The sequence below is a fragment of the Fundulus heteroclitus genome, chromosome 10, assembly GCF_011125445.2.
Source record: "Fundulus heteroclitus isolate FHET01 chromosome 10, MU-UCD_Fhet_4.1, whole genome shotgun sequence".
NCBI lineage: Eukaryota > Metazoa > Chordata > Actinopteri > Cyprinodontiformes > Fundulidae > Fundulus > Fundulus heteroclitus.
The window spans coordinates 20,984,227-21,010,209 of NC_046370.1; the positions used below are offsets into that span (position 1 = coordinate 20,984,227).

General features: G+C 41.7%; 1 protein-coding gene across 3 annotated transcripts in view; it reads right to left on the reverse strand.

Annotated features, from left to right (window-relative positions):
- Window positions 1-25,983, reverse strand: part of gas7b (growth arrest-specific 7b) — a 76,739-nt gene that overhangs the window by 49,031 nt on the left and 1,725 nt on the right. The window contains exons 1-2 of one of the 3 annotated variants that reach the window (XM_036142321.1): window positions 13,524-13,617; window positions 1,912-2,032 (exon numbers count right to left, since the gene is read on the reverse strand). In XM_036142321.1, the coding sequence (XP_035998214.1) occupies window positions 1,912-2,032; window positions 13,524-13,547 (145 nt within the window). In that variant the 5' untranslated portion in view covers window positions 13,548-13,617. Of the gene's footprint in view, window positions 1-1,911; window positions 2,033-13,523; window positions 13,618-25,983 lie in introns of those variants that run through there. The other 2 variants (XM_036142319.1, XM_036142320.1) reach the window with 2 other exon arrangements.

Here is a 25,983-nt window from a genome sequence, read left to right on the forward strand (position 1 = left end):
CAAGGGTGGCCAAATCAAGAAATGACTGTCATCAGTCAGCTTTTACAACATGGCCACACAAGGATAGCAAAAGCAGAAAATAAAGTGGGGAATTCTGCAATGCCTGGGAACCGAGGAGGGAATTAGGCTGTCTCCCTGCTAATATGTGTGTGAAGGCTATGTTCACACACGATGACTGTTAATCATGTAGACAGAAACAAGCAGCGCTACTGGCAGTTCCACAGACAGAGGAAACAACAAAGAAAACAACATAAAACAAAGCTAGGCGTACCATACCAACATTATTATATCTCATTCATTATAAAACAGTACGTTGGTAAAAAAGTAAAATATTAGTCGGTAAAACGATATTTGAGTCATTAAAGTTCCTATTTTGAAGTATAAAAAAAAATGTAGTTATTTGGTTGCTGTAGTGTTGTGTTGACAAAGTCAACTATTAAGGACTGATCAACAGAGTAGCCCGCAATATTTGGTTACAAAAGTCATGAAAAAGCCTCCACCACTTCTAAATTATTTTCCGTGGTAACATTTGGGGAAGCCCGCAGGCGCTGTTGTGTAAGAACGACTTTGAATGAACGAGTTCAACTAAAATCCCATTTTTGAGAAATCGGAACTGAACAATGCTCATCTTGACATCATTTCAAATCTTTATTTTTTACTTATGGTCAGTAGGGATCTGTTTAGCTCAAACTGGATGAAGCATTTTTAAATGCTTTTAGTTTTAACACAAAGATTATGATGTCATAAACCCTACCTTGCAGCGCCTAACCTGCTATCTCACCAGCTTGTCTGGTTCTTTATTTTTTTGGTTATGTTTATTTTCTGGTAAATAACGCATTAGCATTTGGCATTAAGTATTGTACTAATACTGCATATATACAATATTCTCTTTAAAAAAAAAACTAATTTCCCTATAAATGGATACATTTATATAAAATGTATATACATTGCGACCAAGGTGGAACCAAAGTCAAATTCCTCGTTTGTAGCTTTATTGGCCAAGTTTGGGCAAGCTGACTTTGTGATGTTTTCATCATGTTTGTCAGAACGGCTGCCCCCACACTGATGGGCACCGGTAAACGCAAAGAGGACACTTGGAGCTGCATGTCAGCTGCTTCAATGCTGGGCAGTGTGGCTGATTAGAAATGTAGAGTCACACTCCAGCTCAGGTATGAAATGTCTCCATGCTCTCTCTCCATGAAAACATCAAACTGGCCAACTGAGAAGTTCAAACTTCATTTTCTCTTCTTCGTGGCCGGCAAACTCTCGTGTGAACTTAGCGATATGCCTTCGTGGGCAGCAGTACAAATTCGGGGATAAGCTGGCAGCCTCATATTTCCTACTCAGAAGCCTTATATAGGTGCAGCCGGCTTTAAAGACCCCCGCTCCTCCGTCCTGTGAAGCTGCAGTCTGAGATGGCTCATTAAAACAACACTTTTAAAACAACATTCTGTGGTGCTATCATCATTATTAATGCCCTTACCTGTAGAAGAAAGGCAAATTTTTTTAGGAAAGTTTTATGCAAAATAAATTGAGTCATTTGAACCAGCCAATATATTCCCTTTTATATGATACCAAGATTAGAAAGTTATGTCCCTCATTTAAAATTAAAACATGTTTTAAGCCAAAACAGAGGATAAATCACAGAAATAATAATGACTATGGGGAGAGGGGTAAAAATGGCAAATGGAAGGTACCCTGGATCCTGGAAAGGGTTCCTGTAGTGGACAAATACCATAGCTCTGTGTCTGAAAACAGCTAAGTTGACCGATAATTCGGGATACAATCTGGTTCAAGGTATTCTGCGATTTGTCGTTTTAGTGGTGCATACACTGTGAAGCAACACCACTTATAATACATATACAGAGTTTTAATAGGATGCTAACTAAATGCAGTGTCAGTTTCTCTTACCATTGTTCACTGTGTTGACATAGTACTTCTTTCCTTGTGGAGACATGTAGCATCTCCAGTGAGGAGGCAGAGGCTCTCCGATGTCCTCGGCAGGGAGCTGACTCAGAGACGCTGTCCTCTGCTGACAGAGAAAAGCAATAAATGTTAATAATCGTGGAAAAGGTCTCATCAGCAGCACGCTAGCTCAGGAGACGAACGTTTATTTCCCGAGCGTGTTCCATCGCCGACATAAGCCGCTGAAGATAAAGAAGAGAACGCCGGTGAGGATCTCGAGCAGATCCGCACGACCGAGTTCAGCTAGGGTCTCGCTTCCACGAGCATTTCACAACCAACAATGACATCACAGTGGACCGAGCTCGGCCCCGCCAAGAACAGCGAACTGCAGACAGGGACCGAGACCCGGCGCGCCGGAGTCAGCGTTTGTGCACACAGCGAGCAGCTGAGCACAACATGAGAGCATGTAGGGCAAACTGTACACATCTGCTACTGATTAGCAGGAAAACAATGGGGATGGGGCTGAGGAACATGGCGAGGGGATGCTGTTTGGAGACCCGAGAGGGCCAGAATAACTTCCAGCTTCTGTCCAGGGAGGAGTGTTCAAATCTGACATGACAAGGTTAGTTTTAGGAGGTGCAAGTAACCTTATAGCAGCCACCTCACTATAGATGGTCCTTTCCAGGGTAACACTGATATTAATTTGAGAAGCAACAGAACAGAATGTACCCATAGCCTTGCTGACGTACTCAAATGTAGCCAGATTTTCTGAGTTCCCCATAAGAAACACAACAAGGCCCCCTGAAGTCCGGATTTAAATAGGAGAAAGTCTGAGTCCCGTATCCAATATGGCTGCCGCACACATATAGAACGTAGTGAAAGATGCCCATTAAATTACCTATTAGCACTTTTTATTTCTCATGTAAACGAGGGTACGCATAACTTGCAGAATATCCATTTGTAAACAGGTCCCTTTCGTGTCTGAATATATATAATGGAGAAAATATATCATCAAATTATATTCCAATAAGCAGTTAGCAACAAAAAAATTGTTAAGGTCATTTTTCTAAATTGGAACTAGAAGGTGTTCAACGGCTCCATGTTTTGACATACAAGACAGCAGGGAGGTTCAGTTCTGGTGTTGATACGCAAGCAAAAACGACTTAGAACTGAATAGAGGGGTCAAACCCGTTCATAAACTACTGCTTTAGCCCTTTAGACGCTTAGATCTCTGCTGTAATATGGGATCCTTGGAACAGGACAGCATTTTAATTTCATTAGTTAACCCATCCCTTCGCTGCTGATGAATAGTTATGACTTCTTCACCCTGTTTCACCTGTAACCAAACACCATTATGCGCAGATTTCAACACAGCCTGTCTCTGAGAAAGCTTTTAGGACCGCAGAGCCTGAAGCCACTACAGGCTGCTGAAGCCTGGATGGTACTAAACCCTCTCTGGTCCCACAGGATGGGAGCGTATGAACATGTGTGGGTTAGGACTGAATGTAATTACACAGTATCCAACAACATCGCAGCAATGTTTCCTCTTTGATGGTCATGGAGGTCGGCGTTATATTTGTCCGCGGCGTGTTTTGGTAAAGCGGAACTACTTAAACCATCTAGTAACGTCCCCCGGCTGAGAACAATGGTTATGAATGAAACAATGAACAAACAAAAATGCCATTAAAATAAATAAAAAGATACAAGTCAGTGGATCAGCTGCATATGCTTTGGGAAAAAAAAAAAAAAAAAAGCATGAAAAACGTCTGTGTGAGTGTCAAATCTCATATGTGGTCACAGTAGAAGCTCTTCACAACACTTGTAAGTCAGACAGACACTTTGAAGCACATCTGGTTTCTCTTTTTTTTTTTTTTTTGGGGTGATGCATACATCAATCAATCGGCTCAAGATCAGAAATCAGACGATGCGGTCATCAGAAATGAATAGATGGAAGAATATCAGCAAGGTGACGCAAAATAATATCAGAGAGGAACCACAAAAACTAAAAGATTATACTGTATAGTCTACAAATGATCAACCCTCCTGTAATTACTTTTGATTTTCACGCATTGGTGTTCCAAATGTTTTCCATTCCTCAATTTTGAGCTTTGTACTTGTCACATCCTCTTTCTCGAATTGCCCCATGCCATGGTCTCTTTGTCATCTTCTGGTTAATATTTGCGCTCAAGTTGTCTTCTGGCTTTTACACCTTGCAAAAATTGTTACTGGCAGGTCATGACAAAATATAGACAGGAGATTCTGATCACAGCATCTCGAGTGTTTGCATAATACCGTTTCTGCATGAATGGCGCCTATAGCATGCAAAGAGTTCTGAGTATGTTTAACAAACTGTAACAATTCAAATGAAAACTAACTTTTTAACTTTTTATTATTCATTTTATTAAAAGTGGAACCAAGTAAACAGCTGGCTAGAGAAGAAAGTGTTGAATATCAGGGCTCAATGCTGTAGCAATAAAAGGCTCCTGATTGTCTTTCCCTTCCTGGCTATTTCCCTATTGCCTTCTTCCTGGGCACCGGACACTTGTTTGTCATCAGTGAAATGATACCAGAGTATTTTAGTTTTTCTCTCTCTGAGCCGAGCAGAAGAAGCAGGCAAAGGCAGATGGGAGTGGGCTGCCCGAGTTCAGTAGAGCAGGAGGACATAAAGAAAATCTGGGACGTGGAGACAATTTATAATAACTTTTCGCGATGCAATAAAAAAAGATACACAAAAAACACGGAGTCTAAAATGAAACTCTCGTCAACAGAATCAAAAACCTACATCCGGCGTGAGTGAGAGAATGGGAACACCTTGCGGTGTGAAGTGAGAGGCATCTCGATGCAGTTCCCACCAACATATGTGACGTTAAATAATGCAGCGTTCCAGATGGCTCCCATTCCCAAGCCCAGACTGCCTTCGGCTGAACATTCACCGGCCTGGCAGAATCGCCGCTGGAGGGGAACGCGGGGACTCATCTCGGCCCGCGCTGACTCATGAAGCGACCACAACAAACGCCGCTGCCGCCTGCGAGCGCTGCAGACGTCCTGACACGCCCCCTGTTCCCGTTTGACAGAGGAACTTTTAATTGAAAAGGCAACAGTCATTACCGCTGCCATCTGAGAACTTAAAGACAGGATAACAAGAAGGCTATTATTTGAGCGTTAGGATTGTGATTTGTTTCAATGAAATTATTTCCAGACATAACAAATGAGCCATTAAACTGACATGTTTACTAAATCTGTCACTTGCTGCAGGTAATTATTTTCCTCTGCACACTGTTTGGCTCACCATGGTAGCACAGCTACGCTTCAACTTAATGGAAACCGTTAGCATCTTCTAATTGGCGTTTTAGCTTGATGCCTCTGATGGTCAGGGCTTAGTTGGTTGCAGTAGACCACATCTGCACAACAAGGCCTTGTGAGGTATTTATAACCCTTGACTGAAATAGTTCTTTTTGGTATAAAGCAATCAAATAAGGGCACAGTTGTACGAACATTATTCAGTTCACCGTCCAGAAATTAAAAGAGGCACACCGGCAAACCAAGATATACCCATCTATCTAAAGGGCGTTAAAGGTGACCCATTATGTTTTTTTCTTTCAAACATCTTTCAAAACTATGTATTTTTTGCACAAAATCATTTTTAGATTATGAGATTTCACCTCCACAGTTGCACGTATTTTGAGCTTTTAGAATGAGCTGTTTTAGGGCTCTGTCAAATTTATGCTGAGCTACAGCTCGCCATGCCCACCATTCAATGTTCACAGTTTGACGAAAAACGGACGCACATGGTACAACAGTACATCTTTGACCCTGAGTCAGTCCGCATACCTGACCTAAATAAATAGGTGATTAACAGGTCGCTGCATGCGCTTGAGGGCGTCCAAGGAGGTCATTTGATTCAAGTGTGTTGGAGTAGAGACCCAGCTAAAACATGCAGGACAGTGGATCCTGAGGACCAGGGTTGAAGACCCCTGGCCTAGACACATCTGTTTGTGAGTTCAATGGATCTAAATACTGCATGATGCTTTGTCTCAACAGGAATAAAAGACAGTGGAAGGTAACGTTAGTGACTCGTTTTGTTGGAAGTAAAGAAGCGGATACTTTGAAGAGTCTGACTTTTTATAACCTAAAATGCCTATATTGGGTTGTCTACAGTCAAAAGACGAGCACCGATTAAAAAAACTTCAGCGTTTTACACGTGAACCAGTCGAGCCTGCCGTGTCTCATGATGATGTACACTTAACTAGGGCTGGACTATATAGAAAAAAAGCATTTCGATAAAATAGACATAATATTGATCAATATTGATAATTATCAACAAATTCAAAACATGTTTAAAGTGCAACCTTGGCCATTTTATGCTGTTGCTTAGCGACCTATTTTTAGATACACAACACACAAACACTGAATTCAAACTCAGCCCTTTATTCAATCAACTTTTGACCAAAACTGCAAGTTTTTTAAAAAAAGCAAGGAGAACGCATGCACTCTGAACTCTTTGAAAGGGGCGGGGCTTGGTGACGGAGTGTTCCTGGGTCTGGGTTTGTGATTGGTTGGGAGGAAGTAATGATTGTAGTATTAACCTACATGGCTATTGAAATTTTTATTGACCCATACGTCTATCGATCGATATATATTGTTATTGAATTATCGTCCAGGCCTACGCTTACATATGGCCCACTTTCTCTGACTCCACCCACTTAGGCGCTTTGCTTTGGGTCCAAGAATTCTGGTAGAAATCTAGTTAGTAAGATGTCTCCTGTTGTCAATCTCGAAAAAAAAAAAAACGTATTACAATGTTTTATGCTTTTCTCCCGAGCTAAAAGCTTACATTTCAGAATTTCTGCCATACAATGAATGCAGCATTATCCAATTCATTTTAACATTTTCATCATATGTTATACTCACAGTTGAAGAGTAATTGTAATGTTTCAGGTATTTATGATACTTATAAAGAAGCAGCCAAAGGCATTCTTCCAAGGCTTGTAAACAGAGGTCAGGCTTTTCCTCCCAAAAAAACAGACATTTCCCACATGAGAAAAAGAAAAAACATGCAACATCGCTTATTATGGAAAACAAAATATCTTGTGGTTTGTCTGTTTCAGTGACGCTGGTTGAAACAGAAAACCAAACATAATTTGTTAAATTCTCTCTTCAATGAAGAGCCGACCTCGCACTGAGGTGAGGACGGGGGGGACAGCAGTAAATTAAAGCATCAGGTTCACCTTTCACTTGAATTTTGACACTCAGCTGAAGCCCACAGGAAGTGACCACTTCACAGTTATTGAAGGGAAGTTCAAACCAGTAGCAGAACCTGACAATATAAGCTACACTTTGCCCAAATTACTGAAGCACTAAAAATACACGAGGAGAAAAACCAAAGGAATGACCAGCTGCAGATTCTCTATGACGGATCCAGTCAGCGGTTTTTAGGGGGTTTAACAGTGATACAACACAGACGCTGAATGGGCTGAAAAGGTGACTCAGATGTGGTGGAAGTTGTTACATGGTTTACGAAATGCTGTGCACCCACTCACTTAGTGTGTAGGGGGACCAAAGCTTCAAAAGGACGGATTATTGGACAGGATTTAGGACCTGACTGACTCAGTATCTCCTGACTTTTGGCTAAACAATTGCGTCATCCATTACAGGGACTTGTGAAAAAGGAGGGTTTTTTTTTTCTTTTCTTTTGTTTCCACACATCAGCAACAGTGAGACACAACGGAAAGTCAGGAATTCAAACACTGCAAAGTATGTCCTAAAATGGATGCCATCTTCAGAAGTCCTCAGCTGACTCTGCCATAGGCGACCTCATCAAAGGGGAGGACGATCTGGAGTGCAGACAGCGGACACAGGACTTTGAGGACAGGGTCCAGCAGAACCATCTCCTATTCAATGTGGGGGAAACCAGGTAGCTGGTGATGAATTTCTGCAGGTGCAGAACCACCACACCTACAACAGTGAACATCCAGGGTACTGGCAGAAATAGTGGACTCTTATCAGCACCCAGGCTTTACTGGAACATAAACTGGACTAGAGTAACAGTACTTATGCTATTTACAGAAAGGGTCAGAACAGACTCTACCTAAGAGACGATAAAGGATATTTTTATTCTGTTCCATCTTTATTCTGCATTTACTTGGATTAATACACAGAAATACAACATGGTACTAACAGCATAAGCAGTTTTTACCATCTAAAAGTGGATCAAATGCTTAAATCAGGGGTGTCCAAAGTACGGTCTCACTTGCGGCTGCAGGACTGATTTTACGTTGCCCCCGTCTGCAATTCAATAATACAAATGTTGCTCACCATCACAGGTGGTGGATGTAAATGGAAACTATTTCTAAGTAGGGCACCTCATTATTAACTCATTTTATTTATCTTACAACAAAAAATATCATGTACCACACGATGTAGTTGTCACCTAATAACCAGACTTTTGGCTTTCTCTTTAACTTTACATGAAATAGGAACACACTAATACAGTAGTTTTCTTCTAAAAAGAAACAGCTTTTACTTGATTTATTAAACTTGACTAAATGTGGCAAGTGTTTTCAAAGAAAGAGTGATGCAAACTCTGGTCTTATGGTTGAAAGAAGATCCCCCCTCCCCATGTTTAATTCAGACCCAAGAAATTAAGCTAAATGGGTGCCTTTCTTTAAAAAAGGAAAACATCCAAATCCCTTCTCAAATTTTGGATCAGGATGATTCATTAGAATATTGAAACCTTAGATTATTGTTGAGCAGGTAAAGTTTTTTTGTGATTTTAGGTTATTATTAGGGGGCCACGTTTACATTTTACTTCATAATTTCGGGCCATGTGACGATAACTTCAGACCTAAATCTAACAGAAAATCTGGGATAAGACTTGAAAATTGATGTTTGCAGACTTGTCCATTAAATCTAACTGAGCTGCTTTGCAAAATCTGAAAAGGCATACACACATACATACATACATATATATATATATATATATATATATATATATATATATATATATATATATATATATATATATATATATATATATATATATATATATATATTAGTTCCTCCCAATTAATCTAGCAAAGTGATGTTGAATTGTTCGCAACCTGCAATGTTAGGTAACATTCCAGAGAAGAAGAAAAAGGGATCTAAACCTGATAATGTACACAGCCAAAGCAACTATTGACCAACATGTTGCTGACAGTGAGCTTGAACAGAGTTTTTACTGTTTGCTTCAAAGATCAGACAACTTAAACTATAAACTGAAGGGCAGCTCCAACAGAAAAGGCAAACAAAAGTCCAGCTGTATACATACTGGAGCAGAGCTGTAAACAGCCACAAGCGAGCACACAGAAGCCTATTCCACGTGGGATGTAAACAGAGGGCGGGGGCCATCTCTGTTAGGAGTTTAAAAAGAAACAGCAGCAGGACACAAGGCGGCTCCTTTTCCCTGTTTAACGTGTCAGTGGGTTCTGGAAACAGAGGTATGACAGACACAGGAAGTGTCTGTTTCCTATTATTCTCCAGTAAATACCTCCACCTTCCCTTTCTGGGACAGCGGTGTCACATCCTGGGTTACTAGATGTTCATACACATGTTGCTGATGCTGAAGATAAGTGCGCGCTCAACATCATCACCCAGAGGTTAGGGCTCGGCCAACTCACAGCTCTAAATTCAGACCTAGATTGCGATATCAAATATTTGAAGGTTCCAGCAGGGTAGAATTATTCTCCATGAAGTCCCTGTCAGAAAGGAAATGTTTTGTATTATCCGTCCATTATGTGACAGGAGTCAGTCATTCACAGACTGATCAACAGAGCTGCAGCTATTGAATATTTAAGAAGTCAAGTGCTCTATCCAGTCAACTAGAGATTAATCAATCAGTTTAATATAAATCTGCAGGAAGCCCCCATACCTTATATTTGCCAAGACAAGTAAATCACCTCCCTGCTGTCAAAACGATCCAAACTCTTGTACTTGAACACATAGGCTGTCACACTGGGACACCCTTTCCAGGACCTTTCTTATTTCATAGAGAACTGTCGCCTTGATCTTGCACAAACACATTGTTAAGATTTTAGGATGTTTGTGACAGCCTTTTTGCAAAGTGGCAGCATTGTTGCCACTGTGTACTCACAGTCCTGAGTTCTGACATTTGCATACTCTTCCAATATTCCAGCTACCTCCCATAGTCTAAAGAAATATGCTCTTATTGGGTTAATCCACCCTAAATTGTCCTATCCAGGAAGTACCGGGCATCCTACCCACTAACCCCAGGATAAAGGAGCCTGTCCAGCCCTTGCGAGCCTGCAAAAAAATAAAACAAGTATGTAAGAGCAATGGAATTATTGTTGAGTTGGAGAATAACTTGAAAGTTCATGTTTTGCCAGTCGGAAAACGTGCACATAGCCTGTAACTTGCAAATACAAAACCCTTCCTTTGAAATGAGTTATCTGACACAGTATCAGGTTGAAGTCCTTGCAGTTTATCTTACTGAATAGGTTAGCAGCAGTTATTTCAGTCACTTTGAAACACTCAAGGAATAGCAGTGAACAGAACGTGCTAGATTTCTGAGGCCAGTCAGAAATCAGAAAAATGCGTCTTTTTTTTTTTTTTAAATGAGTGAACACACCAAACCAAACTGCTTCCTTCCAACAACACTATCTGGTGTGGAAATTGTAGAGTCAAAGTTAGCTAATTCTGGTATCACTGGGGTGTTTCAAAATAATTCAAAGGAAATACTAAAGGTGTTTGCACATTCAGATGCATCACACAATGTAGTGCAAATTCTCTATTTTGAGACACATCTGCATTCAGGCAGGGAGAGCATGGGGAGAGCAAGATTTTCAGCAGATAACATGAAGGCTGAATAAAGTTGATTCGTTTTCTTTTTTTGAGCTGGTGTCCTCTGACTGTTGCAGAACTGGCTACATTTGGAAATGTTATCAGCCTTTAGGAAATATGACAGTAAAAATGTACATTTTATATGGACTTTGTTTGAGTGTACAGTCCCTATAGTCAATAAGAAAGACTACGGTAACCGTGCTAATCGCTAATATAAGATGCTTAAGCCAACTTCAATGTTTAACTACAAATAATTTCTTTCTGAATTATATAGTGATGAGACTTGAACAGCAACTCCTCTTTCTCCCACACAGTTCAACGATGCCTCTTTATCTAACATCAATCATCAATGACCGCTCATGGCAGCAAGGTTAAAAGTTGTCATTTAGAATGCTTTTTTTATGTCGTCATCTATTGCAGTTCTTAAAGAGAAATCCGGAATTAGCTGGTCCAATCTTCATTAAACAATGCCGGTCAGGAATTGGGTAAAAAAAAAAAAAAAAAAAAAAAAAAAAAAAAAAAACTCTGAAGTGTGTATCTTGAAATAAAAGAGTGATCTCAATGATTTGTTGTAATATGAGTCATCCATCTCAAGCCTATTTCAGAAGATGATTTTTAAGCCAACATTCATACTTGACATACTTGATCATGGTCCCTCCGCTCCACTAATTCCTTCTGGCTGTATCCTCCCCGGACAAAGCTTAGTACCATGGGCTACAGGGCCTTCTGCTCTGCCGTACCTCGCCTATGAAGCACCCTCCCCGACCATCTGAGGATACCACAGACTACAGAGTTTTAAGAAAGGACTGAAGACCTTCTTGAATAGATTTTGCTGTGTTTAAATGTGTATTTAATTTTGCTGCTATTAGTTCTTGCTCTATTTTCTACTCGATGTTAAGCGGCAACACTTTAAGCTTGAAAACTGTAAAAAGCAGTTCAAATTCAATAAATCATTACGATTAATGACGTTACTACTTGCTCTTCACGCATCTGTGTGTGTTCTCCACGTACCAATACAGAACGGGGAGTTCTGACGGCCGCTGTTACGCCTCTATGCCGCCGTGAGAAGTAGTCGGAGACCCAAGCAGCTCTGGATTATAACCGGCCAAGCTCCAGTTACTCACTGGTTCCGCAATGCCAGGTTCACTTATGTAAGCGCACACCACCTCAACCAGCTCATGTGGTCTACTTTTGCAAGGCCAGGGCAGCCTGTAAATGTTTTTTTCTTGGCAGGCAAAAATGAAGAAGCATGTCATAAAAAGACCTTTCCTCAAATGAGCTCAATCCCAAAGATTATTTTTAAATTATGGTTCCTTGCAGCTTTGCATACTAGGGCTGAACAATTAATCGCATTTTCAATATAATCACAATTTTAAAAAAACGCAATTTCCAAATCGCAGATGTCTGCAATTTTTGGCTATGTAACAATTATTGAATCAGACGCGTCCTTTAGGTGTCGGTAAAATGTTTAAAGTGGGTTTGCTCCACATGGAAGGGAAGAGAGTTGCAGCGGTGAAATAATCTAATTCTATTACTTGTTTTAGAGTTTATATAATCATACATAGCATTAAGTTCTGGTTAATCAGTTTAATACATTGACTGGTTGCACTTTATGTCCAACAAGGATTGATGTCCAAATCAACTAAAAGCTGTTCTCTTGAATAATATTCTGATTAATAGAAACATTAAAAGCTCTTGTTTTAAATAGTCCTTCTTTACAAACATCTTTTTTTAGAGAACATTTTTGTTGCTTGTGGATAATGCAGAGAAAAGTCAAAATTGCAATTTTGGTTGAAATATATCGTAGAATGCAATAATTTCTGCTCCGAGTTTAGACGCTGTGGGTCTTTTAGCAACTAATCCGCACGGCGAGGATACAAATTGATTTGTTGTTTGTATATGTTTAAAAAGACATGATAAATTAAACTGGAAAAAAATCGCATTAAATCGCAATATATATATATATAAAAAATCGCAATTAGATTATTTTGCAAAATCGGTCAGCCCTATTGCATACAGACTACAGTGTCAGTAACAAAAAGTGGCGTGAAAAGGCATGAACAAGCAGCCAACACCAAAAGAGCATTCACTGAAGACTGTTTAACAAAGACTCAAGACGTTGGGCAGTTCCAAGAAAGAAATATGGGGAAAAAAGAATAAAAAATGTGTCTCAATACTTTATCACAGCTTATGCATTACATTCCGTGACATCTCCAAAAGCTAGGCTATAAAGGTCATGAGAAATGTGATTGTAGAGTCCCTAAAATAAGAAATAACATCTGACTTTACGACACCTCTCCATGTTCATATTTGTGGAACGTGTTCACCATTTTTTTTCTTAAACTCCCACTGAAAATATGCCATGACATCAGCGGGAAGAGCGCTAAAATCTCTCCGTAAACAGACGCACTCACACACACACACCGGTTTGCCAACAAACTGTTTTGGAACAACACATCACGCCGCTGCCGTTATCGGCGTTCCTCTGGGGGGAGAGACTGTAACACTGACCTCCTAACCCCACTCGGAGGGGAGAAGTTTCTCACATGTGTGTTTGGCTGTCGGACATCTGTGGAAAAAAAATGTGCTCGGATAGAGCACGGAGCGACGAGCGGAGGAGGAGTTGCGAGAACGAGACATTCCTCAAACGAAGGACAGAGTCAGACAGAGGGGACGGGGAGGGACGGGGAGCGTATCTTTATCTGGGAGATGTTGTTTTGGTCCGAAGGCAGATGTGAACCAAAGCCACATTCCCAGACCTAGACGCTTCAGATACTCACCGAGCAGAAGGGACGCGCACGCATGTTCAAGCATGCACTCGGTCACACATAGATGCTGCGCATATGCTCGCACAAACTGTCATTGTTGACTATGAGTGTGTTTAAATGTTTGACTGCAGTTAACAAAGCCTGCTCTGTCTCGTCCCGCCCCCTCAGGGTTTCTGTGCATCATCTCACAAGCCTCGCTGGCCTCTCTGGGACTCCTCTGTGCTTCTGCCGTACAGGACGTGACCGACGCGGACCTGGGGGGGGTCGCACACACTGAGCGCCTTCCAGAAAGCAGGACCTTATTTGGGTCAGATATGTTCCCAGGATCAGCTATGGCAGCATGTCACCCCGGTTCTGCTTTGCACCGGAATTGTAAATCCCAACATGCCGCTCTGCAGCAAACGCCGCATTTCACACTGTACACAGTCAAAGCCTGTGTGTTTAACAGGTCTAGTCAGGGGGAATTTGTGCTAATCTAGTTGCTCATTAGTTCCTATGAGTCAGTTTGAGTCTGAGCTGAAGGTGTGATCCATCCTTCCCCAAACAGGCCTGAGGAAACAGATACCATCCTGTTACTGAATACACATGCCGGTGGTTGAGACTGTGTATACACAGTTGAGAAATCTCGGCAGGTAGACTTATGTGCTAATATGACTGATTAGGGGTTTTATTCTCGACTATATACTCAATTCTACCATGAAGCTAATGAGCTCTGCCAGCAGGGGGCAGTTTGGCAGATGAGCATCGGCAATCTTGGATTTGTTATTGGGGATGAAGATGGAGGAGACAGGGGTCGGTGACCGAAATAAAGGTTCTATGGAGGTTTTAATAGGTTGCAGCAGAAACGCTTAGGGTAACGCAGTGCTACCACCTTACCCCACCTGTTCCTGCTGAAGTACTGCTGAACAGCTGGCTGAAAACAGAATCCAGCTGTTTTCCTTTGCTTGCAAGAAAGCGAAATAAGTCTGTTTAGAAATATTTATGGTTGCAAAAAGACATGGACACTGATCACATGGAAACTAAAGGAGTGTTACTCATCAGTCTTACTGAGGCAGCATTGTTTGGAAACTTTACCAAGTTATTGGTAAGTCTCGAAGGGTTCCAGCTGCAGACTACTTGAGACAACCTGCGTTTTCTTAGCAGCAGTACTGGGAATTGGTCCACGAAGGCCCAATTATATTTTATTCCTTTTTCACTTTAGCCATAAAAGCAAATATTAGCTTTCTTTGCAAATGCCAAGTGCCTGCCCTTCCTGGGGCTGATTCTGTGGCGGTCTCTTCCTGTTTAAAGGGAACTGGACTCTCCACTATCATCTACAGTCCCATGACTGTTTGAGACAGGGTGTTTATTCAAAGCGAACAGCTGATGCAACCTTTCTGAACAAGGCAAAGCTTTTACAAACTGCCATTTTATAAACGATAACCTACTGTCTGTTGGAGTCTCGTTCCCTTGTGAGAGTACGAGAGAGCAAGAGATGGACAGATGGGTCGAGGCTTTGTCTGAGAGTTGCTCTCCTCTGTTTTGGTAAAGAGAGACCTGAGTCGAAACACAGCGCTCACATGCTTGTGAAAATATGACCCAGGATATTTCACTTTGCTGCTGGGACACGTGAATTTCCCCACTGAAGGGCAAGAAATGTCCTTTCTATCCTATTCTATATAGGGTACACGGCTTAAATGTAGACGGTTCTAAGATAGCTTCACCTGTAGAGACAGGGACTAGAGCTTGTTCATTCAGCCTATTTTCAAAAAGGAGTGAGCAGAGGGGGTTCAGGCAACCTCCATGGGATTAAATACCTCCTTTGGGAGGATTTCAAGGCAAGTCCCACCAGGGAGAGACCCAGAGGCAGAAGCAGGACTCAGTGGATGTACTATATTTCCCTTGTGGCCTGGAGACACCTTTGATTTGTCAGGAGGACCTGGGGAGTGCGGCCGAGCAAAAGGATGAGAGGATTGCCCTCCTGGACCAGTAACCTCTACACCCTGATTTGTATGCTTGTATTGGGCGTGAAGGTTCTTAGGTTCTAACTCTGAGTCTCTTTTAAATCCACATATAATATATAAGTAGTATACAGTGAATTCATGGCAGAGTAGTCTAGTTGGACGGATGGATATAACTCATTGGACAAAAGGAAAGAGAGGAAGGTGAGAAATAGTGATATTTTTCTACGTTTTGACATACCTCTCTATAACAAGAAATACTTTTCAGGACTTTTTAGATTGTGTAGGTATCCTTAACAGCTGATATTTCCAAACGGATCATCTCCCAACAGAGTGGCAAAGCCAACAAACAATATGAGAAACTAGGTTTTTATGTTAATTGAAAATTGTCCATCGCTGTTCTGTCTAACTTAAGGGATAAGGTTAACTTTAGGACTTTTGAGTGTTTCTGTTCCCATATTTTATTCCCGCTGCTAAGCTAATCATCTGCTTTGGCTTTTCTTTTCCCTCATAGTTCAAGTGACTTTTTGGGCATCCTTGTTTAGACGTTCATATAATTGAAAATGTTGCTATTTAAAGACCTGAACTCAACACACGAGCGTTACGGAGGACTTCATCAAAAAATAAACCACTGAGACTTTTTGGGACGTTTCTCATGAATCCCTGTAGACTACCAGGATCAACAGAGGAGCTGTTCAGAAGATTTTGGCTGAGCCAACTCGGTTACGCGAGTAAAACCTCGAAGAAGCCAGAGTTAAAAATAACAGTAATTACTCTCTACGTACTCTGGTGTACAATTTGCCCGCTGTGATGAAGGCTGAATTTAGCTCTGAAATTTTGCCTCGTTCTCTTAATAGTTTCTTTAGAAACTCCCTAAGTGGATTGCAGGGGGGAACACATCCTACCTGTTTTGCCCGTTGCTATGTATCAAAGGCTTTATTTCTACTCTGCCAGGCAGTTCTGCAAATAGACGTGTGAAAACCGCACAAATGTATTTTTTCTAGGTGAAAACAAACACCAGATTGTGGTTTATCTGGCAACCAGTGAGAGCTTCACGGCCGTTCAAGCGTGTACTTCCCACTTCCACTCTAAATATGTTCCAGTAAATGAATTCACCAAGTTTCAGGATGACATCAGAACGAGATGATGATGGTGGTGGTGTTAGTTTTCCAGCGTGGAGGGGAAACACCTGCCTGTGTGCTGGAGGCTGCGCAGCACTGACGTGACCTCAGGCGTTCCTGTGCAGGGATTAAAAACCCAGACCCAACCAAACCTTTGCTGGAGGCCCGCCTCCGCCCGCTGCTTCATAACAGCGCACTCTTCAGCAGGAGAGCCACTGGAGAGACAAAGTGACTCTCCATAATTTACCACTTCTTGCAAAGTGCTTACAGTAGTTCCCTTGGCTACAGGTAACTTAATGAGAAAGCAATTCAAAGAGAGGAGAAGCATTGCTGCTGCAATAAAAAGAGGAGAGTTCAGCTTAAAGCTTTAAAGCAAGCCACCATTACATCTAAATCTAGGATCTAAATAGGATCTAGAGTCCAGGTATCAAGATATTAAAGTTTAAAAAAAGGTTATGCTTTAAAACCTGGAAAATGTATACATCATACCCTTTATTTTGTTTTAAATAATTTTGATAAGATATCAGCAGTCCAGGAGGGACCAGAGTTTCCACCTCATGTTGCTGGACGCTACTTGTTAGTTGACAAAAAGAAGGCTGCTATGTTTTTCTCAAACTTATGTTCCAGTCAAACAGGCTCTAAATGCGGGGAAATAAAGGGGGTTCTGTGGAACATTGAGTCCTGTCATGTACCTGAAGTACCTTCGTCAATTCAAGTGTGCTCCCGTGTCAATCATTGTGGGTACGCTGGGACTATGGCTGGTGGTGAATTCACGGTGTTCTGCTGCGTCTCGACCGGGCAAGCTACCTTTCTGTGAGAACAATTTTCTCGTTTATGGTTTTTCATGTTAAAGGGTCTCGCAGGAAACAGATTTCAAATGCTCTATGAGGCCACCAAAAGTGGTCAGAAATTATTAGAGAAATTCACCTGACGTCACTGAAGGGCCTGCAAAGAAGCAGTGTGAAACTAAGAAGTGTTATTATCAGATCGTTGCTGCAATATTTGGGTCAAAGTGGTGCTGATCATGTTTCCATGACACACCTGTGATGGTATACATTGCTTTTGAGAGCTGTGGTGCTCCTATGGCCTAAGTCCAAAGAATCAATAGTTGTATTGTCTAGTAATTTATATATGTTACAAATTATGTATGCTACAGTAGCCTTATGTGCATTTTGAAGTATCATATTGGAAAACATTGATGGAAACAGAGGTGATTTTTGGCTATTCTGGAATTTTAAAAAAAATATTTCCCTGTATTATCCCACAGAGGGGAAATTTGTTTCTAAGTTTAACCCATCCCTTAGGGAGCAGTGCACTGCCAACGCTGAGCAATGGGAGCAATCTGTGCCCAAGGGTTTTGCTCAGGGACCCAGAGTGACAGACGGAGTTTCAAACCACCAACTTTTAGGGCCTCTACAAGACACAGATGCCTGGCTCTCTAACCTCTAGGCCATGTGCTCTCCTGAGCTCCTGATATGGGAGTGGGAGTGGTCGGACTGCATGTAACATCGCCAAAACTAGTTAACATGACAGAACAATTAGAACTTGCCCAATAGAAACACATTCCTAAAAACCGTTCACCTTTTTAAAAAAAAATAAAAATAAGTGGCCCATGCTAGTTTGTAGCTTCTACTTCCTGTTTATTACAGCCAAGTGTAAAGTCAACTTCTGATTAAATTACTTCATGCGTAGCCTGGTAAAATGTGCTCCAAACATGTAGATGGAAGTGTGCCTAATTCAAACTTTCTTTTTCGCAACACTTTAAAAGTTCACTCAAAATTTGCATGAAAATTGGATGGAAACATTGCTAGTGTCAAATGCTCAGCGAGTCTATGGGAGGGCACTATTTTTTCTACGGCCTCATGATTTTCTATGCCACTATAACCACAGGCAGATGCCGTAGTACCTAAAAAGACAAACAAGGACAGCCAAGGTGTGGAAACTAAAGAACTGCCCCACACTGCTTTTAACAATGTAACGATATCTTAAAACTAAGACGAGCACGCTTCCAGGAGTTTGCCGAGCTGTTTCAACATAAAGACTATTAGATCATGCTATATATTTTTGTTTTAAATCTCTATTAATAACTGTGATCACACCCCAGCCCAGGCCTATTTGCAACACCTTCAAACTCACTTTGAATGCTGAAATGAAATACAGTCAACTGTTAGAAACAACCACTGAGAATTTCCGCCAACTAAAAGCAGCAGTGCTGTGGTGAAGCGGGGGAGGAAGGGTCCCCCCTCCAGATGGCTTCTATTACATGTTAACTGCTCATGTTGAGAAGGCAACAATTCTTAGGGAGCCCTGGTTTGTTATGGAAATGTCATGCATGGCCCCACAGCTATGAGAGAATGCAGCACAGTTGATACAGCCTATAGCCCATTGTGTGTCAACAACGCATTGAATGACCGACATTTTGCTGATGGCCCTAACCACAGACCTCTGCAGGACGTCCCCTCGTTCCCTCATTTTGAGAAGACACCTTCAAGTCACGATCTACTATGATTGGAGCTACACACCTGGCTGAGTGTAGTCAGCCACATATTAAATACATTCATTACACGTAGAATGAGATACTTAAATCCTGTCTCTTGTCACTTGTAATGTGAAAACGATAAGCATTGGAAACTCATGCTTTCACATCCCGGTCAGTTAATTAACTCAATAAAAAGCTGCAAAGGTTTTCTGAACCCCTAAAAGGTCTCTCAGTCCAGGTCAGTAGGTTACACCATCACGGGGAAGACTGCTGACTTGGACAGACAGGTGTCCAGAAGGCAGTTATTGACCTCCTCCACATGGAGGAGATGTCGCAATAGGTCATCCCCGAGTGCTGTATCCAATCACAGCCATTGAAAGTTGAGTGGAAGGACGACGTTTGATGGGAAAGAAGCACCAGCAACAGGAATAAATGTCGAGCAAAATGCATTCATTAACGAGGAGGAGTGTATGACTTGGCCAATCACAGACTGTCTTTTTTCTTGTTTTTTTGGACATTCAGGATCAGAATGTCTTTGTCACACCAGTCCACCGAGTGTTTCACCTCTTCCCTGCAGTTTGTTGTCGTTTACTCAGACAAATTCTACACATTGACTACAAAAGTGTCAGTCCTCATATCAGGTAACTCCTCAACCAGAAACGTTTTACCCGGGCTCAAGAGAAAAAAAAAACTGGATTGTTGCTCAGTCAGACTTTGTAGTTCCTTCCACTGGCAAGCTTTATGGAGACGCTGGTTTCGTTTTCCAGCAGGACCTGGCACCTCTCCTCACTGCCAGAGGTACCAAAAGCTGGTCCATCGACCATGGGGGTGCTGTGCTTGATTGGCCAGAAAACTGGCCTGACTAGAACCCCATAGAGAGTCTATGAAGTCTTGTCAAGAGGAAGGTGGGAGACAGCAGACCCATCGACGCAGATGTCCTGAATACAGCTATCAAAGTATTCTGGGCCTCCATTACACCTCAGCAGAACCACAGGCTGATCCCCTCCATGCCACACGCCATCGATGTAGCAATTCAAGCAAAATGAGCCACAAATAGGAGCCCCAGACATGGGAAAAAAGCGTAAAAGAAGATGAGGCTGTCAGAGCGGCCTTCGCACCAGGTAAAGGTTAATATACACAAGGCCAGCTTCGCTAAGTCTCCTCCTGGCCTATGTGAGATCGGTCGCCAACAAACTGGATGAGATCCGGCTGAGGATCGCCTCATGTAAGACGAACAGCTGTGTAGAGATCTTCACAGAGAAACAATTAGATAAAAACATCCACCTATTACAGAGAGGAGGTCCACAATCTGACACACTGATGCTCCAGGAACAACCTGTTTCTGAACACCAGCAAAACCAAAGGTCCAGGTCCAGGAAGACTGAACAAGCTCCTCTCTGCATATAGGGGGAGGTGGTGAAGTGTGCGGACAGCATAAAGTTCCTCCTGAGTATTTCCATGTCCTCCAACCTTTCATGGACTGTGAACACCTCCTACCTGGTGAACAAGGCCCAACCATGGCTCTTCTTTCTCAGGAAATTGAAACCGCCAGGAATTTCCACTGGAATTAGGATTAGGATTGAGCACATGTGGTAAAGGCAGCACTGTCTTAAGGGCCTGGACTCAGTCTATGCTGCAAGAATCCAAAAACAGGGCCAGACGTATTGCCACAGATCCCATCCATCTAGACAATGCACTGTTTGTCTCACTTCCATCAGGTAAACAATTCAGGAACATTACGCAACAGACTTAAACACAGCTTCTCTCCCCCAGGCTGCAAGGGATATCGCCCCTTGTTTAAAATCCACAAACCCAGTTCATAATCTGTTACGTGTCAAAAACACATTACTGTGTCCAGAGATTTCTGATCTGATGTAAATCAAATCATTTGCACTATCTCTTACTTGCAAATGTGTATTAGCACACTTCAATCTCTCAGGGACTGTATGTTTAACTGTATTAATTACACAATATTGCAATCTGTCGTAAGATGTTTTGACTTGAAAATGAGTCCATTAGCTGCTAAAGACTATATGCATAAATGATCCTCTCTGAAAGGATGTGGTTGGACAGTGCAATCAACTTGTTCTGAAAAATAAAAACATGAAGATCATGTCTGTTGTGTTTGAGTGTTATGTGTATTTGTGTGCATTCTGAGCCTTGTCTGTCTAACCAAAAAATGTTATCTTGGGTACACATAATGACAATACGGCTTCTGACTGCATAAAAACTGCATAAAAACCTGTCAGAATGACAGTGACAATTTGGGGTTTTCATCATCTGTAAGCCAAAATTACAAGACAAAATGGCTTGAAATATTACACTCTACGTGTAATGAATATGCACAATACAGAGTATAAATTTCACTTTCTGAAATTTGAGTGACAATAAATATTTAACTATTTAACCATGTTATTTTTTTTATGTACCTGTATGTAGCAAAGCTTGGCATAAACTCATCTTTCATTGCTGCTGTTCAATCACACACTGAAAATTAAGGGGGGGGGGGGGGGGGGGGGGGGGGGGGAGAGAAATCCAACATTTGATGTGGATTCTATTTGGAGGGAAATTCTAGTTAAGTAATAACAAGGATTTTTTTTGCTTTACAAATAATACTTATTATAGTATTAGCTCATTATGTTTATTTAATAATAAACATAATGTGATATATATATATATATATATATATATATATATATATATATATATATATATATATATATATATATATATATATATATATATATATATATATACATATATATATATATATATATATATATATATATGTGTGTGTGTGTGTGTGTAGGCCCTAGGTACCTTGTTAAAAAGCATGGCATCACAAACTATTTGAAGAAAAAACAGTTTTGTGTCCCGTGTGATAAAACAGGTTAAACATTTTTTTTGTTGTGAAAATATATCTGACACAAGATCTAAGGGTCCCTGAAACCCACCAGCCTGAAGACAGAACATGGTTGCAGGACATTGCTCCTGAGACCCGACGCAGAAACAACAACACAGTTAGAGGGGCCTGAAATAGTGATGACAGCTCTAATCACCACAGGGAGGCTTGCAAATTACCTCCAGACAAGCAGGTTTACTGAATGATTAAATGAAGAGTGTGTGGTAGCTGATAAAAGCTTTCTCCTTCGTTTTGGATGAGACCATCCACTGAACTGACTTCAGGAAGTTATTAGGCACCGACGCACAAGGCATTTGGTTTTTTTCTTCCTACTCATTAGATGAGCTGCAGACAGTAATGAGCAAAGCTCTGGTATGGATCACTTTCATTTGGCTCTGAATGCTTGGTGTCATTGTCTCCTTAGAAACACAACATCCTCTGCCGGTGTCCTTCTCAACCTGCTGGTCAGCCGAGGTTTCATTTCAAACCTGTTTATCGAGAAAGGGATCCAAGCCCACAAAGTTTTTGTCGCTCGTTTAGAAATATGTTTCTAATTAGTGCTTCCATCCAGATTAATTGATTTCTTTGCTTATTGCATTGGGGGGAAAATACACCATGAGGAAAAAGTGCACAAACCCCTTTAAAAAATGGCAGATAATAAATTATTTCAGATTTTTTTTTTTTACTTTTAATGCAACAAATGCCCAGTATTATTATCATTCAGTTTCAACACTCTGCCTTTTGGGTCCAAACCTGCCATCATTTCCCTCCTTTAGCTTAAGCCACAACTTCCAGAGAAGCAACAAAGGAGTGGAATGTTGGCATTTTACAAAAGTATCAGTCAGGAAAAGGCTACAAAAAAATTTAAATCTATATATAAATACATATTCCTTATAGCAATAGCACAAACTCTGGCTTTTAACCACAAAAGGTGATTTTGGCACAAAAATACCACTGAACCTCACAAAGCAAACACCAAACTTACAATGTTTTGGAAATACGATTGGCAGCAGATTATGAGCGTTAGCATTTCTGATGGTAAAGTACGCAGCCTGCTGTGAAAAACAAAACAAAAAGGACTCACATAACCTGACTAATTGTTTGTGCAGAGCAAAGCCAGCTCCAGGACCAGTCAGTGTGCCAGCCTGACAAAACCAGATCAGAAGAGAGTGAAGAAAATCAGCATTACTGAAAAGAAAAAGTGGAAGACAAACTTTTTTTCCCCCCAGACTAAATGCACTCCTTAGGGTTGCTTGTTTAAATAGGAAGTCTAAATATTGTTAGTGCTGTATGTTAATCATATTTAATGCACTTGTATTAGTAACAAATACTTTACTTTGAGATCCTGATCTCAAGGATTTTTGAATATCAAGTACCGGAAAGTTAGAAAACACTCTTTATTACACTGGTGCAACAAGAAATGAGAATGCTTTGTTTTGCTTGGAACAATGAAGCTGGTTGTAGAAAACTACAATGCTGAAGATGACAGCAGATCCCCCCCCCCACTCCACAGTGTCAACGGTCCCAGCCATACACGCCTCCATCTGTGTGAGTGACGCACATCAAGCCAATGATGGGCTGTAATGCTGAAAGCACCGAAGGAACCTGATGCAGCAGTAAAGATGAGTAATGAAACATCCCATGATTGATTGGGAAAAGCAGAAGTGGCTTTTGGTTCCACAATGATTCAGATCACCGTGCCGTCCTGCAACTTCCACAACGCGCAACCTTTGTAAAAGGCCCATAAACTAAAATAAAACACATCTCACTGCTATCTACTAAATTGCTCTCATTGACGGCATCGTCCCTTGGACTCTGGGAAGCCGGTGTAACAATTCAGCACTGAGCCACTAGGAGCAGACAACAGCTATTTCCCTATTTTGTGATAACAGATACCCCCCCCCCCACCACCACCACCACCATTCTTTCAACTCAAATTCTAGATATAAGAGGAAGTAGTGCAGGATGCCAGCTAAGGTAGGTCAGGTCTGCAGCCGCTACAATGCAAACGTCCAGCGTGGGCAGCAGGGACGGGAGTTTCTGATTGGCTGCGACGACAAAGGGAAGAAAAGCGAGCGATGAGTTCACCACAGATCTCATACGCATGGGATGAATCAAGGTTATGGATATATGCTTGCATGCAGACATGAGGATGATCTTAGAGCCGCTTTCTTTCTCCGTTGGATTCCAAATCACAACCTCTTGCAAAGAACCTGCAGGACTGGAAAGGCCGGGCCTCAAATAAAAAGAGAACTTTGTATGAGCCAGGAAGACGCCTGGTGAACGGATGTACGGAGCCAGTTTCCCTCAACATCTCTACTTGAACATGCCATTTTGTGTGCAGCTACTGCCCTACTACGACGCCCAGATGTCTTCCATTTGTAAAACCAGAGACTGAGAGCGATCTGGGTTGACGGGCTGCAACCAGTAAATATTTGCTCTTTTTACTTGAGCATAGACATGCAGAGTTCCAGCGTGACCACAAAGAGACACAAAATGCCACGAAAGAGAGAAAAGAAGAAGAAGAAGAAAAGAAAAAAAAAACACCCAGAAAGAATTATAAAATGTTCCCGGTCACATGTTAGTACGGAACAACAACGGGGGAGGTTTACAAAGACCCAGAAAAGTAAAGCATCTACTGCCAATGCACTGGAGTGTGGAGTCCAGTTACTGTAATCCTGGGCACACACGGAACCGCTAGAAGGTTTTCTTCGCCGTCTTTTCCCGCACAACTGCACAGATAATCGCTCAGATACAGAGATGATAAGATACAGATCAAGCGCTGAGACTGAAGCAGTGAAACAGACAAGAGAAGAGAAATTATAGCTCCAGAAGTGCTACAAACATGAGCCAGATAAACAGACTGGGGCTCAAACTTCAAATTACCAGCGACCTAAGAGCCTGTCCGGATGAGTCTAAAGCCGGTGCCACACTGCAGACGGGTCGGAGGCGTCCTGCTGTCCCTCCCCTGAACACCTTGGCAGGCTCCTTTCAGGAAGACTGCCCCTTTCAGGAAGCCTCCGCTTCTCTCAGTGAAGATAAGCAATGTTTGGTCTGCACAGGAGCGTGCACCGGAGGAACGAAGTTGTGCAGATCTGCCGATGCTTTGTCACTAGGAACGTCGGTGGGCCTACAGGGCCATTTCCCAGGCCAGGGTGGAGACGTGATAGAAATGGCATCTCTGCTAGGGCTCACGCTCTTCCCTTCGGGCTGAATATGACCAACGGTCACGACAACGTTCTGTGTCGCTGGCTCCTGCACTGCTATCGTCCACAGAAGCAAAAAAAAATTAATAAAAATAGCCAAAGTAAGAGCGAGACACCTGAAGGTGACTTCCAGCAGTGGTGTCCGCAAGGGGGGGGGCAGAGGGGAGGCAATGGTCACCCTGTTAAATTCCCTGGCCAGACATGTTTTTAGTAGGAATTTAACAGAAGAGACGACGTACTCCAAGAAGTTAAAATGTTTATCTATAGCATTGGATGCTCAGATGCTTCCCACAATGTCTGTATTTGAAAGTTCATTTGAAGCTGACACATCAACAAAAATGAAACGCAAACATCCAAATGTCGCCATAAAAGGAGCAACGAACCTTGCTGCTGCTCAAGTGTTTAAACTTTTTTAAACTTTTTTTTAACAGCCTCCATTTATTTGGACCTTTTAGTCTTAGTCTGATGCTTTTCTTGCTTCCTGAAAAGGTGGGAATCACCATGGTTACCAGTGACGTTTTATACACTAAATGTCCCCTACAAAGTTCACACACATTATTTATGTAAAGAGCACAGACTTTCCCAGACTCAACTCTTTGTATGTTCTTTGTAAAATACAAAATACTATTTAAAAAAAAATCACTACGACTTTCCACAGCAGCCAATGAGAGGAAGAGATGTGGGAAGGAGGGAAGTTAGAAAAGAGGATGCAACGAAGGAAAGAAATGTAGGACACAAGACAGAGAAGAAAGACAATACGCAAGTTATGGAGGTCTGAAAAGACCTATAGGACGCAAAAATGGCTGGATAGAGGGAGGAAAGGA